The 18045-nt window shown below is 41.6% G+C and overlaps 1 protein-coding gene across 1 annotated transcript; it reads right to left on the reverse strand.

The window, feature by feature from the left end:
* Positions 1 to 272: 272 nt before the first annotated feature.
* Positions 273 to 17508, reverse strand: CRHBP (corticotropin releasing hormone binding protein). The gene is made up of 7 exons (XM_073346199.1): positions 17342 to 17508; positions 16767 to 16860; positions 16297 to 16454; positions 11912 to 12122; positions 8441 to 8589; positions 5506 to 5623; positions 273 to 868 (listed from the first exon to the last, which is right to left on the reverse strand). The coding sequence occupies exons 1-7, from the start codon at positions 17420 to 17422 to the stop codon at positions 711 to 713; spliced, it is 969 nt and encodes a 322-aa protein (XP_073202300.1). The 5' UTR covers positions 17423 to 17508; the 3' UTR covers positions 273 to 710.
* Positions 17509 to 18045: the final 537 nt, after the last annotated feature.

An 18045-nucleotide genomic window follows, 5' to 3' on the forward strand; every position in this document is an offset into this window, starting at 1 on the left:
GTTTTACAGTGACAGATGTCCAAGATTACCATTTCCAAAAAAACTGCACAAGATTTACAAAGTTAACCAGAGAGTTAAACAGCTTCTCAGACAAATGCAACATAAAATTTTGCCAACACTTTGAATGTATTTATTCATGTTTTGACTTGTATAAGGAAAAGTTTCCATGCTACAAATGTTTTTATTAAAAACAAATAATTAGAAATAAATAATAGTACATTTATAGTAATAAATAAGCAATCTTTGCACATACTAATAATGGATTTTCTATTATAAAACTGATGTACATTCCACCATATTTTTTCTTTTTGTGAGTGCATCTGATATAAAAAGGTAAAGTTGCTAATTGAATTTGATATTAATTTGTAGTTTTTATGAGTGCTCATACTAGCTACATAGAGGATTTTCGCCTATGTCCTTTTGAAATAATAATTATATTGGGAACATGGTCTTCTGTTCTCTTTATTAATTTTGGATACAATAAAGGAACCCAAATATTGCAACAAAAAAGTATTATGATAAATAGAAAGATTAACACATTAGATCATTTTTCCTGATTGGTCATGGGAACAGCTGTTTAATATGAAAAAGATAAGGATGCGTATGCCATAGAAAGTTTGATAATACTAGTTAGTTAAAATTAAAAGTACATTGTTTATCAACCAAGACCATATTTTTGCTAGCAGCGTGAAAATGCTTTGAATGGTTTCTCAAATACTAGGGAAGCAGAACTCCTCAATGCTATTCTCCTTTCTGTTTTCCAATTCATATTGGTCAAGCTGATGATACTCAAATGACACACGATTAATATGCTTGCCACTGGACACCATTCGTAGTACAGTATTGTCACAGCCAATCTTCATTTGAGCTAATCAATGAAAAGATAGCGTTTTACATTGTTAGGAATTACTAAATACAAATGTCTAAATATATAGTTGAAAGTATCCATTCTTATATATAACTTTCCCACTATGATGAACTTTTCACCTAGCTGACTGTAGAATGATGACACTACTGAATACAAGTTAAATATTAACAAAATTAAAAAATTAAATTTTGTATTTTTATTATTAATTTTTAAACGGTTTGACCATTTCACCAAATGTTCTATTTACTAATACTAATTCCATATGTTATTTCCACCTGTCCCCTTTCTATGTCTATGCCCTGAAATGTATATGAATGTTAAATGCCATTGATAATAATATTTAAAGGAAACCATTCCCAACCACGGAGGTGTCATTAATAAACCATTTGTGAAATATTTCCTATTGAAAAAATGACAGTTTTTAGGTGCCAACACCAAGAAGATTCCTCCTAATGTAAAAGGTGTGTTTAAATTCTAGTATAGCATGCCCAAGTAGGGAACACTCAGGTTAGTCAGGTTTTCTTCAGACAACACTCCATAGGAGAATTCAGGATGAGAGTACAATGTGCACTTGTAACACAGTGAATGGGGGAGTATCAAAACAGATGTCTACTTCAATCCTGCCTCTTTTCATTACAACAAAGTAAAAGGGCAGGGGCACGCATTGGGGGAAGATGAATTTATCTTTACTAAGAGGAATTATGAACCAATCAGCCTAAATTCAATACCTGGAAAGGTGCTGGAACAAATTATTAATCAATTTGTAAACACCTGAAGAATAATAGGGTTATAAGGAATAGCCCAGCATGGATTTGTCAAGAACAAAACATGTCAAACTAACTTAATTTCCTTCTTTGACAGAGTTACTGGCCTAGTGGATAGGGAGGAAGCAGTAGAGGTGATATATCTTGATTTTAGTAAGGGTTTTGACACAGTCCCACATGACATTCGCATAAGCAAACTAGGGAAATGCGGTCCAGATGAAATTACTATAAAATGGTACACAATTGGTTGAAAAATCATACTCAAAGAGTAGTTATCAATGGTTTGCTATCAAACTGTGAGAATGTGTCCAATTGTGTCCTGCAGAAGTTTGTCCTGAGTCTGGTACTATTCAATATTTTCATTAATGATTTGGATAACTAAGTGGAATGTATGCTTATCAAATTTATGAATGACAGCAAGCTGTGTGGCGTTGCTAGCACTTTGGAGGACAAGACTGGAATTCAAAATGACTTAGTAACTTAGAGAATTGGTCTGCAATCAACAAGATGAAATTCAATAAAGACTAATGCAAAGCATGGCACTTGAGAAGGAAAAGTCAAATGCACAAATACTAATGGGAAATAACTGGCTAGGCAGTAGTACTAGAGAAAAAGATCTGGAGGTTATAGTGAATTACAAATTAAATATGAGTCAACAATGAGATGCCATTGCGAAAAAGACAGATGTATTAACAGGAGTGTTATATGTAAGACACAGAAGGTAACTATCCCACTCTACTCAGCACTGGTGAGGCCTCATCTGGAATATTGTGCCCGCTTTTAGATGTCATGCTTTAAAAAAGATTTAGGCAAATTGCAGAGAGTCCAGACGAGAGCAATAAAAATAATAAAAGGTTTAGAAAACCTGACCTATAGAGGAAAGATTAAAAAAAGGCCATGTTTAGTCTTGTGAAAAGAAGACTGAAAGGGGACCTGATAACAGTCTTCAAATATGTTAAGGGCTGTTATAAAGAGACTGGTGATCAATTGTTCTCCATGTCTACTGAAGGTAGGACAAGACGTAATCAGCTTAATTTGCAGCGAAAGAGATTTGGGTTAGATAGTAGGAAAAACTTTCTAAGTAAAAGGGTAGCTATGCTCTGGAATAGGTTACCAAGGGAGGTTGTGAAATCCCCAGCATTGGAGGTTTTTAAGAACAGGTTAGACAAACATTTGTCAAGAATGGTCTAGGTTTATTTAGTCCTGCCTCAGTGTGGGGTGGATGGACTAGACAACCTCTTGAGGTTACTTCCAGCCCTACATTTCTACGGATAGCTGATTATTTACTTGGTTATTCCACCCCATTGATTAAGAGGCATGAAGACATCTGTGTTTCCATGTTGCATTACCAATGAGTAAGGATATGATTCTGTCATGGACGTCATGGATTCCATGACTTTCTGGGACCTCCATGACTTCTTCTGGGCAGGGCTGCTGGAGCAGAGGCTGGGGTTGGGTCAGCCCCCACCACAGGAGTACTGGCGGGTCTGGAGCAGCTGCAAGCCTTGGCAGTGATCTGTTTGTCATTCCTCTCTCCCGGGTATTTTTAGTAAAAGTCAGGGACATGTTGCAGGCTTCTGTGAATCTTCGTTTAATGCCCATGATCTGTTCCTGACTTTTACTAAAAATAACTATGACAGAATCTTAACCTTACCCACGAGGGAATGTCACATTTTCCTTACTATTAACCTTCCCTCATATCAAAAGGCAGTGCAGACATATTCCTCATGCCTTCCTCAACACATCACCTGTGAAATATACACCTTTGTGCTATCCCTTTTTCAGAGCCCAAGCATGTCCCTTTTAGGATGAACCTGAGCTCTAAGATGTGATGATTGTTCCTAAAGCTTTATAGCAACACATTATGCTGAAACTTATCCATCCTGCTTCAAGTCAGTTCTATAGAATTTATGTTGTTGGTAATCTCTTTTCCCATTCTCTCACCTGTCCTCATTCCTTCCATCCTCACACCTTTTCTACACTTGCTCCCACTCTTTCTCCATTTCCTTTTCCCCTGTGTTCTATTGTACCTTCTCCCTCTCTCTTTTTTCTTCCTCTGCATCTCTCCCCTTCACAGATCAGTCCCTTCTCCCCTTCACTTTTTTCCCAGTTCTTGGTCTTCATCCTGTTAAGTCTTCTGTGCACTCAGAGTCCCCACTGAAATCAGTGGAACTTCTCAGTATGGAGGTTCTACAATACTGAGCTCTGTCTTTCTCATTGCTTCTCCAATTATTCTGCTGTATCTCTCCATATACCTGTGTTTTCCAAATACGCATTAGGAGTGGCATCAGGCCCCAAACCTTGTCAGAGCTCATTGAGCCTGTTATTAAACCCTGCTTTGTGATGAGCTTCCTGAGGAGGAGTTTGGCATTAACCTTTGCAGACCATTTCAAGAACTCAAAGTGGCCTTTTGTATTTGGAGGGAGCCTGAACCCACTGGACTCCCAACCCTTCAGATTCATCCCAATAATATACCATTGTATGATTTCCCTTTCTCTCATTAACTCGAGCACTATTTCACAATGTATTCAAGAGCTGCCTTGGAAACAATATTACCTCATAGGAGCACTCAGCATAGGCTCAGTGACATTTTTTTTGTCTGAGACTTTAATTCTGTTTGCTCTGGTGTAGAGAAGTTTTTCTCAAATGGTGGGTTGTGACCTCAAAGATGGATCATGAAAGGCAATTGGGGGGAGGAGGAGGAGATATCACGAGCTGCTGAATTACAATCTAAAGCAAAGAAAATCTCACTGCCCCATACACCCTTACTCATCACAATCAAGAGTTTTCTGTCAATCTCTCAAATCACATATCCACAAAAGTACATTATATAGGCTTATTATTATCCCACATACATTTTTACTCTTTCTTTTATAATAAATATAAGGAGACTGCAAAAACTTTTTACTTTGAATAACAGGTCATCAGCCTGAAAAGCTTGAGATAACGCTGATTTAGAGCTTTTCTAACGTCCCGCATGTTAGAGAAACTTATGTAAGCAGTACATTTTTTCTTTCCAAAGGAAGAGAAGGCTCTTGGAACTAGAGCTGGGTGAAATTTTTAGGACAAAGCTTTTTCATCAAAAAATGTAGATTCAGGTCGACCAAAACATTTAGCTAGTTTATATTGAATTCAGCAAATTGTTTTGGTCCGAACAAAACAAAACAATCTGAAAAAATCAAAATGTTTTGTTTTGACATTTTTAATGAAACATTTTAATTATTCCATTCAAGATGACTTTTTGTTTTATATTTTACATCAAAGGTATAAATAAGTTTTTAAAAGGTATTAAAAATCACCCTCAAATATTAAACATTTCATTTTGAGTTGGACAAAATATTTTGTTTGACCTGAAATGTATATTTTTTAACTACTTTGGTTTGCCAAAATATTTTAAACATTTTGCTTTTGAGTCACCTTGAAATTATATATAATATATATATTTTCAATTTTTCGGTTCAGTCAGCAGACCAAAAAATTGCTTAATCGCATTGCACAACTTGGGACTTTGAGTAACATATGAAGGACTCCTCCCCCTCCACTCAGAACTTGCCTGCCCTGTTTTGACCTTATCATGGTTGCTAGGAACATCCTTCTGTTGCAGTCCTTATTGACTATGGACATATCTGTAATAAGAATTTTTTTTTAATTGAAGCTTAACCCTGCTGTGGTTTCCAGTCTGTCCTTAAGTTCTCCATCTAGGGGCTGTAATACAGGAAACCTAAACACACTGGTTGAGCTCTTAACAGCTTTGATTCTCAGGTTCTGCTCCATATGAAGTACCCAAGCCTACCAGAAAATCAGATTTCTGCTGTACTCTACTGCTAATTAATTATGTCCTCATGCACAAATTTAAACAAAAGACCTTCTCACCAGAACCATGAAAGGATTGACACAGATCAGCTAGTGGGAACATCTTGGAGGGGTCTAATCCAGTTCCACCCAACAGCTCCACAAAATCTCCCACTCCTGCACAGCCCGTTGATGGTTTCTATAAAGACAGAGACAGAAGATACATTTTGAATATACTTAATAAATTAAACAGTCATTTAGATATCATTTAAATCAATAGGAGTTGTGGGCGCTCAGATCTGTAAAAATCAGGCCCCTTTTGGCCTGTTTAATGCTCTAATTTGAAGTTAGCAAATTTAATGTCCTCAAGAGACCATACAAGTAATCTATAGATGGATTTTAGCAATAGGAGTACCCAATTAAGGTTTTGGATCATGTTGGCTCTAACAAACCAAATCATCCTATCAAAAACAGTAAGATACGATAGCTGTGGTACTGAAATATATTACCTTTGCAAAGTTTAGTTAATTAACAAAGGTACTGCAATGAATTTTTGCTGCTAATATAATCCTAACTATAAATTCCACACACACACAGAGCTGTGCAAATAACTGACTTTTTGGTTCACTGGCAATTACGAAAAATAAAAAAATTAAAATGTTTCAAGTAGACCCTGAAAACATTTTTTTTTTTTTTTTTTTTTTTTTGCAAATTGAAAAGTCAGAAAAATTGTTTGGGGTCAAATGAAATTGTCAAAAAAATGTTTCATTTCAATGTTGAGAGAGAGAGAGAGTGTGTGTGAGTGTGTGTGTGTGTGCGTGTGCGCACGTGCCTCACTCTGTTTCACCATCCCATTACATTTCTAGGTAGTTGTCAGAGTGACAACTAACCAGGCTATGCTGTTCACTAAGTTAACTTACAGTGAAAATATCAGGAGAGCACAACATTCCCCCTCCATGTTTACCAAGTAGGGAGCATTGTGAAAGGAACAGAAACCCCATTTAGCTGACCTAAAATCCACTGGGGCAGGGTGAAAGAGGATTTTGGAGCCAACACAAAAGTCCCTTCCCTGCAATCCTGGGGAAACCCCTCAGTACATTTTGGCTTCTATGGACTGAGGGAGCTGGGGAGAGTCTCTTTCTGCAGCTTCATTGTCTTAGAAAACTGCAAAGATTTTCTTCTGTGGTTTAATGCTCACTGCCAGCGCTACCTTATACCAACTCCCATTCTGCTGCTTCAACCCATGGTAAGAGCTGTGCTCAGTTAGTTTCCCCTATTCCTTTTCCTGTTACAATCCCACGTCTGTCTGTTAATGATTAAGTCACACTCATTTTGCACACCACCACATGCCAAATTGGTGCAAATTACATTTCTAGACAACTTCTGCCACCATTTATGTGATTGCAGGCCCAGAGACTTCAGTGAGACACATGGGACTCCGTGTGGGACAAAAGAGGTGTGCGTCTATTGGCAGGATTGGATCCACAGGCATTTTCAGCTAGTTTATAATGGGCAAACTCTGTTTTTTCACTTAGGAGACCTACATTTATTGGGGTTTTTTTGCCCTGGCAATAATCTAAGAACTATGTTTGTGGGAACACTCTCTCTCCTTGGTCAGAGACAACCATGTAAATCCATGCAAGGATGGCTAGTAAGGCAAGGTGATACTTGGGTACTGGTTTGAGCTGGATCCTCAGAGATTTAAGATATGCAGTTTATTTACTGAATCACCCAGGCTCCCATAAATGTTCTCTTTTTTAAATTAAACTATTTCTGTGCCTCAAACAAAACAGCAATGGTATAATCAATATATAATGAGTTTTTATGAAATAGCAATGGTATAATCAATATATGATGAGAATTTATGAAGTGGTTAAAAATTATACTTCAAACTCCACAGCCTGAACATTGCTGTTACCTGCATGAAATCCAGTACCTTAGCTTTAATCATTTGCTGTTCTTTCCCATACGTTGTTTACACCCAAATCTTGACCCTATGGTGCTTGATATCATGAAGCTGGATAGAAACCAGGCCCCTTGCGGGACTCCATAGGTATGGAACACTATTGAAAACCTTTGGGCAAAGGAGCTCCAGAGAAGCAAAGAGCCCCTCCAAATCCATGGAGAGGCAAGCAGGTTCCTCCACAGCTCAGTGATGGAAGAGCATAAAGAGGCTGCACAACTTGAAGATTATCAGCTGGTAGTTCTGCAAGGCAGCCAAGACAGGAGAAGCACCCCCTGGGACAAAGAAATCTGCCCCACTTCTTCCCCCAGTCTGCATGTTATGGGAGGGAAAGGCTCTTTGCAGCAGTGGGTGTTCCTCCTGTTCTTGGAACCCTTCAGAACTAACAGCTGCTTATTGTTAGGTTGTGTGTGTAATCCTTTTAAGCTCCTCCATGGCTGAGCTGTGGAAGAACCTGCTTGCCTCTCTATGGATTTGGAGGGGCTCTTTGCTTGCTCTGGGCCTCCCTCCTACCATACTAATAGGCTTAAATTATAAATGGGTCTTCTTGGGAAGACCTGTTGTGGTCCAAATGGGTTACTATGATCTTCAGAGGAATCCAGTCAGCAGAGTTTCCCCTGGCTCAACTCAAGGTACTAATTTTATACCATTTCCATAGATTTCAAACCACCCCAGGTCCAATTCTGCAAGTTAACAAGTCCCCTCCACTCCTACTGAAATAAAAAGGGACAGAAGGTTCTCAGCACCTCATGGGACTGGGTCCATTGTAAATAGATTCCTGCTTTTAATGTCTGTCATACTAAACACACCCATAACTACACAATATGTGTTACCCTTTTGCCTGTTTCAGACCTTCACTACTGGTTGTGTGAAATGCAGATTGGATGCTCTTTTGAGCAGAAGCTTGGTTTCTTATGAGATGCCTCGCACATATAAGGGGACTCAACATATTAATAATCGTAAATATACAAATAACACTCTGTATAACCTCATTATCTATGCTACACTCCAGCTGAAGACATTAATTTACTACGACACAAACAAACAACTCACCTTTAAATGGAGGCTATTTAAATGTCCCAGTATAAGGTCAGATATTTTTATCACCACTGGATAGATTATGGAAAAACTGCAGTTTCTGTGCTGATGAGGAATTACCAGGGTAAACCTTCCCGTAGGGGTCTGAGAGATGACATTGCAAGCTTTAGCACAGGAAAAAGATACAGTGTAATTAGTCACAATCTGCATACAGCATAGATTTAGACATCCAACTGTGTTCTAGACACTCTTGATGTAATTGCAGCTCACAGGCCAAACTCACAGGGCCAGATTCTGCCCCCGGGACCTCTACTGACTTCAGCAGAGTTATTTTGATTTACAGCTGGTGTAATCATGAACAGAATCTGGCCTGCAGGCCGTGTCATTACACTTCCAAAATAGGCCAGTCTGCACTCTTCACTGTATCCCATTTTCTCAAATAATGGATCCTATCAAAGAACAATTCATTTTATTACTATTTATTATAAATAGAATGCTGAAAAAAGATTCACTCAGCATTTCCTTTGGCTAGTACATGGTATTGTTCTCTAGCAATTGCCAGCATATCACTCAGAACGTAATATCACATGTCAAAGAACTTAAAGAAACTCCTTTTAGCTGAGTATTTTAGACTACATCTACACTGTAGCTGCGGGTATAATTAGAAGGTTTTGTAGATTATCTGAGCTACCTTTAATCCAGCTAGTCTGCTAAAAATAGCAGTGAAGACACGAAGGCCCGGGCTTGTGGTTTTGGGTTTGTTTATTCTTACAGCTCTGTAGTGCCTAGTGAAGACACTACCTATGCCGACGGGAGAGCTTCTCCCATTGGCGTAGTTACTCCGTCTCCCTGAGAGGTTGTAGCTATGTCTACGAGAGACGCCCTCCTGTCGACATAGTGGGTTAGGTCAGGATTTTCCACATCCCTGAGTGACGTAGTTATACCAATATAAGGTTGTAGTGTAGACCAGGGCTTAGCTATACTTGTGGAACATACAAGCCTGCCTGCCCTCCCCAGGTACATCCTTGCATTGCTAGCCCACACTGAAGCCTGCACCACCGCATCCTCACTGCTATTTTTAGCAAGCTGGCTATATTAAAGGTAGTGAGGGTACACGTACACCAGCTGCAAATAATTCCCCTGACTGCAGTGTAGATGTAGCCTTAGACCTGATCCTGCAGCTGACTCTGCCTGGGTTGACTCTTGAATCTTCATGGAGTCCAATTGACTTCAGTGGGGCTCTGCATAGGGGCACGGGTTTCTTAGGGATTAAGACCTAGCTCTTTGGTCAGTATTTAATAATAAGCTACATATTACATGAAGTCCACTAGCTATTATCTTACATTATGTATCTATTAAAACATTCATTGATAGCCATGTTCTGCCCCCACTTACTCACACTGAAAGGGATCCCATTGAAACCAGAGGATGAATATTGGTTTTATTTTAAAATCTTCATTAAATTGATAGATTCAGCCATTACTGATGGCAGCTTACCTTGTGTCTCCGTGGTGCAGAGCAGCGACTCTTTTTGGCACACTTGTTTCTGCCATATTTAAGATCCTATATTTTCATTCCAAGGAATCTTTCACCTTTAAAGAGGATTTATTCTAATGTATGGCTCAGACATTGTCCCTAGATCCACACAGAACCCACTTTGTGCAGCTCACCTCCCACCCTGCTCAATCCTGCAGGGGACCCACGCTCTGGTTCAGGGTCCACCATATGGAGCAGAAGGAGACTGGATGAGCTGAAGAGAGAAGTGAGTGAAACCGGGGGATCCAGGTCTCCCCTTATCCTGGCCCTGGGTGTTGTACTGTCATTTCCTCAGAACAGTCACAGGCAGGGGAAGGCTCCAGAGGAATCATGCTGCAGAGAAGCGGTGCCTGGTATCAGAGCCCACATGGAAGCACAAACCTCCCAGAGATCATCCAGATTTGGGGTCAGCCCCCGCAGCCTTTCATGTGGGGAGGGAGGAGATTAAACCCCACCCTTTCCATGGGGGATCCTCACAGAGAATTCCTTCCTCTGAGTTTCCTCCCATGCACAGGATAGTTTGGGCCTAGAATATAAAGTAGGGCATATTCAGTGTGGGTAAGGGTGGCAGAACTGCACTCTGAGTTAGAAGAAAAGGAGTTCTTGTTGCACCTTAGAGACTAACAAATTTATTTGAGCATAAGCTTTCGTGAGCTACAGCTCACTTCATCGGATGCATGCAGTGGAAAATACAGTGGGGAGATTTATATACACAGAGAACATGAAACAATGGGTATTACCATACACACTGTAAGGAGAGTGATCAGGTAAGGTGAGCTATTACCAGCAGGAGTGGGGGGGAGCGGGGAACCTTTTGTAGTGATAATCAAGGTGGGCCATTTCCAGCAGTTGACAAGAACGTGTGAGGAACAGTGGGGGGTGGGGGGGAGAATAAACATGGGGAAATAGTTTTACTTTGTGTAATGACACATCCACTCCCAGTCTTTATTCAAGCCTAAGTTAATTGTATCTAGTTTGCAAATTAATTCCAATGCAGCAGTCTCTCACTGGAGTCTGGTTTTAAAGTTTTTTGTTGTTGAAGAATTGCCACTTTTAGGTCTGTAATCGAGTGACCAAAAAGATTGAAGTGTTCTCTGACTGGTTTTTGAATGTTATAATTCTTGACACCTGATTTGTACATTGGCCAAACTGGACAGTCTCTATGTAAAAGAATAAATGGACACAAATCTAAGGTGCCACAAGTACTCCTTTTCTTTTTGCAGATACAGACTAACACGGCTGCTACCCTGAAACCTGTCACTCTGAGTTAGCATGTTTATCAAATGAATAGTAACTGGACTGGGTTGAATAGTAACTGGACTGGGTTGGCAAATAAATTGTTTGCTGAATTTTGTGCTGTTTTAAGTAAATATTTTTCATTTGGTCAGTTTATAGACCTGTGCAAATCATTTAAAAACATTGCCATAGAGTAATTTGACAAAATTCACCATGGATTTCAAATAACATATTTGAATATTTTTTCTCATTACCTACCCAGCTCTAGTCATTTGCCAAATTTAAGATTCTTAAAGTAATACCATTTACTCTTATTGGATATATTAACGTTATAGATTGGAACAAATCTTTGAAATAAAAATTCCTTGGATCTTACATATAGCAGGCTTTCTTAAAAAATCTCTCGTATTTCACTGACTTTCTCTCTTAATGTGAGACACAAGCTTAGCCTATATAAGTACTTTCTAAACCAGGTCCTCAGCTGGTATAAATTCTCATAGCTCCATTGAACAATGTCACTTTACAGCAGCTAGGAATCTGGTCTTCTAAGTCTATCAATTTACTGAAGACTTCAAAACGATTTCAGAGAGCGTGGTTTTAAGTTTACCAGCTTCTTTTCAACTGTACTGCTTCATGATAATTGGTTCTTTTTGGTTCCTAATCCAAATGTAGCCCATCTGACAATCCAAGTGGCAATATGAAAATCAGACTTACGGAAGAGGTTGTCATTTTTCTTTATTGTAAATGTAAATCCATTCCCAGGTTCATGAATTCTGAAGAAGATCATTGCCACATTCTGGGATGACCTGATGCTCCTACGGATGTTGCCGCTTTTGCAAAAATCTACATATCTTTCTGAAGTAGGGAGAGGATGGTCCAAAGAACTAGGAAACTTCTCACCTTTGAGTATCCAGCCATCAAACACCTACAGGGGTTCAGTGATTCAAAGAACAGTTCAGGTTTGTTACCATTCTGTCAGCAGTCTCCAGACATGTCAAAGATTACAGAGTGTAAAAGATGTAAAAGAGGCTCCAGTTTAGAGTTTTCCTCTAAAGGTGGAGTTTGACAGTAAGATTTTCAAAAGCACATAAGGGAATTAGGAACACAGGACCCATTTATTTTCAATGAGCTCCTAACTCCCCTGGATGGTTTTGAATAGCCAACCCTGAAACTGATCCTTCCCACAATGATGCCACTTCAAAAAGGAAAACAAACTTGCATTTTACAAATCCTTGGCAGAATCCAACCCCTCCCCCTCATGTTTAAACACTAAAGGGATTAAAAACCAGTCCTTCCTGACATTTTTACAAAGGGTCTTATGTTTTTCAGACCCCTCTGCCTTCACAAGGCAGTGTTTATGACCTTGATATATCTCTTAATGCTTTGTGCTCCTGGAAATAATATCAGATCTCATGGGGGATCAATTTTAAAAAATGCTGAAAGATAACATTATATTTTGCATGGTGGCAGCTGACAGAACAATGCATCTTCACAGTCAACACCCATTCTCTGAAGCTTCCTGCCTGGCTTTGCTGCCCTGTCTGATGCTGCTCCCCACCCTCTGTGCATCCTATCCCTCTGCTTCCAGAGCCCTGCTACCTCTCTGGTTCTGTAGCTATGCCCTTACCAGCTCCTCACCCTTGCTGAATCCATCTCACCTATCCTTCCCTCTCGCACCAAACAGCCTTCCAGTTACCTGTGGAGGTTTGACAGCCAGAGTTTCAGTCCAACAAACCAGGAAAGTTTGAGTGAGATTCTGAGGAACTGCATGTGTACTATGTTGTGGGTGGTTGTGTGCTGGTGGTGAGGAGTCTGTGAATGCACTTGAGCACTCTAATCTTTGAGGAGTAAGGTCTGTGAATGGAGTCTGGTTGGGATTCTGCTGCTGCTTTACCTGGTAATCACCTTGTTTTTTGTTGGTTGTGCTGGGAGGAAAGGCACTTTTGCAGCCTTATCAGCAATTTAACAAACTTTCTTGTGTGGGTAGGTATTGGTCCCACATCAAAGGCACGGAAATGCAGCTGTATTCTAGGTCAGAGTGTGACTAAGTATTTTAAGATTATATAGAGTTCTATCCTGCAAACTCTACTTGCAAGAAGATGACTGCTTCCATGAATAAAGGTTTTCAGAATGATGTCCTTAGATGGTTAGGTCCTATTTATACTTCAGGGGCATGTACCATGTGTTCATATTATTTACATTTATATTATGGCAGCCACAGAGGAGTCAGCCAGATCAGTTCTCATTGTGCTAGGCCCTGCCCACAGACGCCAAGTAGTAGACATTCCCTGACCCAAACAGTTTACAATCTAAACAGATAACACAGAACAGGTGGGTGAACGAAACAAGTTGATGGCGGGATGGGATAACAAAAATAATATGCTAGCTGGTCCTTGGCCAATGAATAGCAATAATTCCAATTTGCCACCTGCCTCACTCTTATTCTTGTTATCTTCTGTCTTGCTCAGTGCTCTTCATACCATATGTACCTAAAAATAATGCTTATATTAGCGATTATCTTCTTGATAATTACTACAAGTAGATCTCGTATTATAATCCTAATCCAGCAATACCAAACAGACTCAACTAGTAGTGGATTTGTTGATTTTTTTGACACCAGGTGTTTAGTCCAAAACCACCAATGAAATTAGAAGGATCTGTGTTTCTATATTCCCTGTGGTTAAAAGAAAGTAACTGCTGATGTTTCAGTCAACATATGTAGATAAATGCATGTATTTTATGTTAGAGACTGTACTTTTCCCAGGGCTAATGTTGGTTGTATTTAATGAAGGGAAGATGGAGTGAGAATCTCATGGTTTAAAACTATCTTTTTTTATTATTATTCCATTATTATTACTGTTCCATTATTACTAAGCCAAGCTTTTGACTGATGTCATCTAGCATCAATGTCAAACATATGTCACCATCTCAACCTCTAACTATTAATTACTTTGATGCCTCTGCCTTTTTCCACTTGGAATGTTTTAATGCTTGTTTTTAATTGGATAGAAGACATTCCTGAGCCCTGGCACTTCATCTTGAAAAATCAGCATGATAAATCTTCAGTGAAGAATTCCTGCCAGTATTACTGCTTGTGCTAGGCCAGACCTTTTTCTTTCTGTGCCTTTCCTTTTAATGAGGGAGACACGGTAGGTGAGGTAATATCTTTTATTGGGCCAAAGGTACAAGTTTTGGAGCTTCACATAGCTCTTCTTCAGGTCTGGGGAAGGTAACCAGAGTGTCCCAACTTGTATTTAGCTTAGGCATGCTGTTAACCTTCCCCAGAGCTGAAGAAGAGCTCTTTGAAACTCCAGAGCTTGAACCTTTCACCAACAGAAGTTGGTCCAATAAAAAATATTACCTCAACCACTTTGTCCCTTTCTCATCCTGAAACCAACTGAGCTACAACATTTCCTTCTCATCTCACTCTGAGGCTTGTGCTGACCATGAAAGAACATAACAGTAAACATGGCATCAAATTTGCCCTTACGGTGTTCTGGGAAAATTTGTGAGAATACTGTTTGTCAGAGCCAAAACAAATTAAGTATCTGCACTGCAATTAGCTTAACTGAGCAACTACCCTTTGAGCCCTGATTCACTTGTCTTCTCATTGCTTTTACTCAGCAAGCCATTACATGCTTCAGTGGTTTTCATGTAGAGCACTTAGACGCTAAGGGCCAGAACCTGCAAGCATTTAGTGAGGAATCCTTATGCTTATAGGGAAAGGCTTTCTTACCTAAGGATCAGGCCCCAGATCTTCTAGAGCAGCAAATCCTTATCAAGTGGCTACATATGGGTGTTAGAATATAAGCAGGTAAAGCTGTTTGTAAGAATTGTGAAACTCAGAGTGTAGGTTGAAGAAAAGCCACAAAGGCCCCTAGTGAAGTTCTGTCTGAATTTTTCTGGCCCCAAAGAAAAGGTCCAGTGTTAAATGCCATGGCTCCACAGGAGGTCCCCAGTATCACTTCTCCCCTCCCCTATCATCACCCACTGGCAATGTGATCCCTGTGGAGATCCCAAGATGGGAGAAACTACAAAGGAGTAATACAGCAGGGAACTGTATTTCCATGGGGAAGTCAAAAGTCCAAGGCCTGACTTGGTTCCTTCCACACCTCCTCCTTATTTCCTGTCCTCATCCACAGACCCCTGCCGGGAAAGAAGAGGGTATAGCCCCCACCCATGTTAAGATTAGGGGGCACCATAAGGTCATGACCCAGGCACTTTGAAGCCTCCCTTGGTCTCATTAACTGAATTAAGTACTTGGTTTCAGAGTAGCAGCCATGTTAGTCTGTATCCACAAAAAGAAAAGGAGTACTTGTGGCACCTTAGAGACTAACAAATTTATTTGAGCATAAGCTTTCGTGAGCTACAGCTCACTTCATCGGATCCGATGAAGTGAGCTGTAGCTCACAAAAGTTTTTGCTTAAATAAATTTGTTAGTCTCTAAAGTGCTACAAGTACTCCTTTTTTAAGTACTTGGTGAAAGTTTCTCCCTGGTGTAAGGCCATTGAAGTCAAAGTTTTCCAGTGATGTTTTCTTAGTTCTTAAATATAATTGACCATGAGTCATGGAGTTCATTCTGTTTAAGGAGAATGCCATGAAAAGCTCCACTGGAGCCATTTAAAAGAAAGAAAGCACCAAGCCCCTCATCAGTAAACTGAAGCTAAATGCTTGTGCAGTGAAAATCCTCTGAGAGCTACAGTAATATCAACAGCATTCGTGTGATTCATCGTGTTACAAAAGCAACAACAAAGCAACACTAACGAGGCTACCTGGGCTTCTCTTTAAAACCGATCACATGAAAACAGGGAGGAAGAAACAGCCAGGGGTCCTCTGTGAGAGTGCTGAAACGTTTGCACTGCAGTTTAACAAGCAACCCCGCCTGCATCATGATCAGATCTTACAGGGGGAGAGCTTCAGAAGCGCCTAAGGGGGTTAGGAGCACAAGTACGAATGACAGTTACCTTTTAAACCTCTGAAACACATATACACACACACACACATTTCCCCTCCATCCCCCCACACCCATAAATGCCATGTCCTGTGCCTGGTTAGTATATGGAGGACGGGAGTATCACCAGGAGTTGCCAGCCTCCTACCTTCAGGAAGTCTCCCCCTTGGCAGTCAATATTGACGAAGTCATAGTCTATTGTGATGAGCTCCTCGGGGTCTCCTATGAAAAAAGCGGCACAGTGCAGCTGGGGCTGCTCGGCGGTGAAGGTGAACTGCCCCTCCACGCTCAGCATGTCAATGCATCCTGGAGAGACAGAGGCCGCGTCTCAGCGCCGCTCCCGCAGGGAGACCCGCGCCCAGCTCCCTCTGGCCGTGCTGCAGAGAGGCACCCCCGGCCGCCCCCCATGGGGAGAGCTGAGCCGGGGGGGAGTCGGGCTTAGACCTCCATGCCAAGGGCCCAAGCTGAGCACCCCATCTCCCACTCCCTTAGCCAGGAGCTCCCCACATCACGCGTGTCCGAGTTCTCACCTCAGCCTCCTCCTCCCCCCCAGTTCAGACCGCCCGCTCTGAGCTCTCCCCGGGCCTCCCGCCTTAGCCGAGAAGCGAAGAAACTCACTGAGCGCCCGATGGTAGAGCTGCCTGCCTGACAACTCCCGCTTCAGGTCTGCGCTGAGGAGCAGAAAGGGCTCGTCCTCGCCAGCACCCCTGGCCTGGGGAAAGGAAACACTCGGGCAAGAACAGCCTGGGCCAAGGGGACATGGGCTGACGGCAGCAGCCCTCCCTCGCCCTGCACCCCCCTGACACAGGTGTCAGCGAATGGCATCCCGCCCTCCTCCACAAATGGGCCCGCGCAGACAACGCTTCGTCTGAAACTTCCTGCCTGTCACGGTCTAAGGCAGCCGGCTCCAGAGGGGACCCGCGCGGGAGAGAGGGCGCGAGCAAGCCGGGTGCACGGTGAGTCTCTCAATCCCTTAGCCAAGCTGCCAGCCGGCTGCGGGAAGGGGCACTAGCTGGGGACATGGGGAGAGGACCTGCTGCCTTTAATGTTACCTCCAGTCTGCTCCGAAGGCTTTGGAAGGGAGTGGGAGGGGTAGAGGACTCAGGCAGGATGCCCTAAACCTGGAACTGCGAGTTGGAAGAAGGCTGGAGAAGGTGTGATGAGCTGTGAAAGGTGCCAGTTGCATTGCTCACCTCTAGGTATCTGGTTTCCCCCTTGAGGGCTGCCAAGAAGATCAGGATGCAGTGGCACTGAAGTCTGAAAGCAGAAGCCATGCTGGCACTTCCTCTCTGGTCCCTGACTCTCTCTCACTGTCTAAGTTTTCTTTCTTGTCTGTGCTGATAGGCAGCAGCCTGTGGGGTTCCTTTGACAGACCCTTTTTATAGAGCTGTTGGGAGGGGAGGCACTTGGTCCCTGTACTGCTAGGAATTCAGTTACCATGGGTTACCCTATCTCAGTGACAAAGTACGTGGGTATGACGAGGGTCCAAATCACAGCCACAAATTTCCAAGCCAGTCTAGCTCTTCTCATTGGCAGCTGTCTTTTCTACTTACCTGTCTGGCATAGTTAAACAGCTACAGGGAGAAGCGCACTGTCCCTCTGCACCTACTAAATGTGGGACTGATAGTTAGAATTAGCCCAACTGTCCAAAGGCAAAGCAGGAAACAAAGAGCCCCGCCGCATCCCTCTCCCCTTACATGGAATTGCACAGGAAAGGCAGCAGCAGCATCCCACACTGAACCAGAACCTGTTCATATGCTATATTAACTGGACCCTCTGATTTCCTGGGTGTCTGCAATGCTATCAGTCCCTATAAGGGCTCTTACCAATGGTTTGCTAGACTCTGAGATGCTTTGCATAGTGTTATATGAACATGAATTGATTATCCCTCACAATG

This window comes from Lepidochelys kempii, chromosome 5 (assembly GCF_965140285.1).
Source record: "Lepidochelys kempii isolate rLepKem1 chromosome 5, rLepKem1.hap1, whole genome shotgun sequence".
NCBI lineage: Eukaryota > Metazoa > Chordata > Testudines > Cheloniidae > Lepidochelys > Lepidochelys kempii.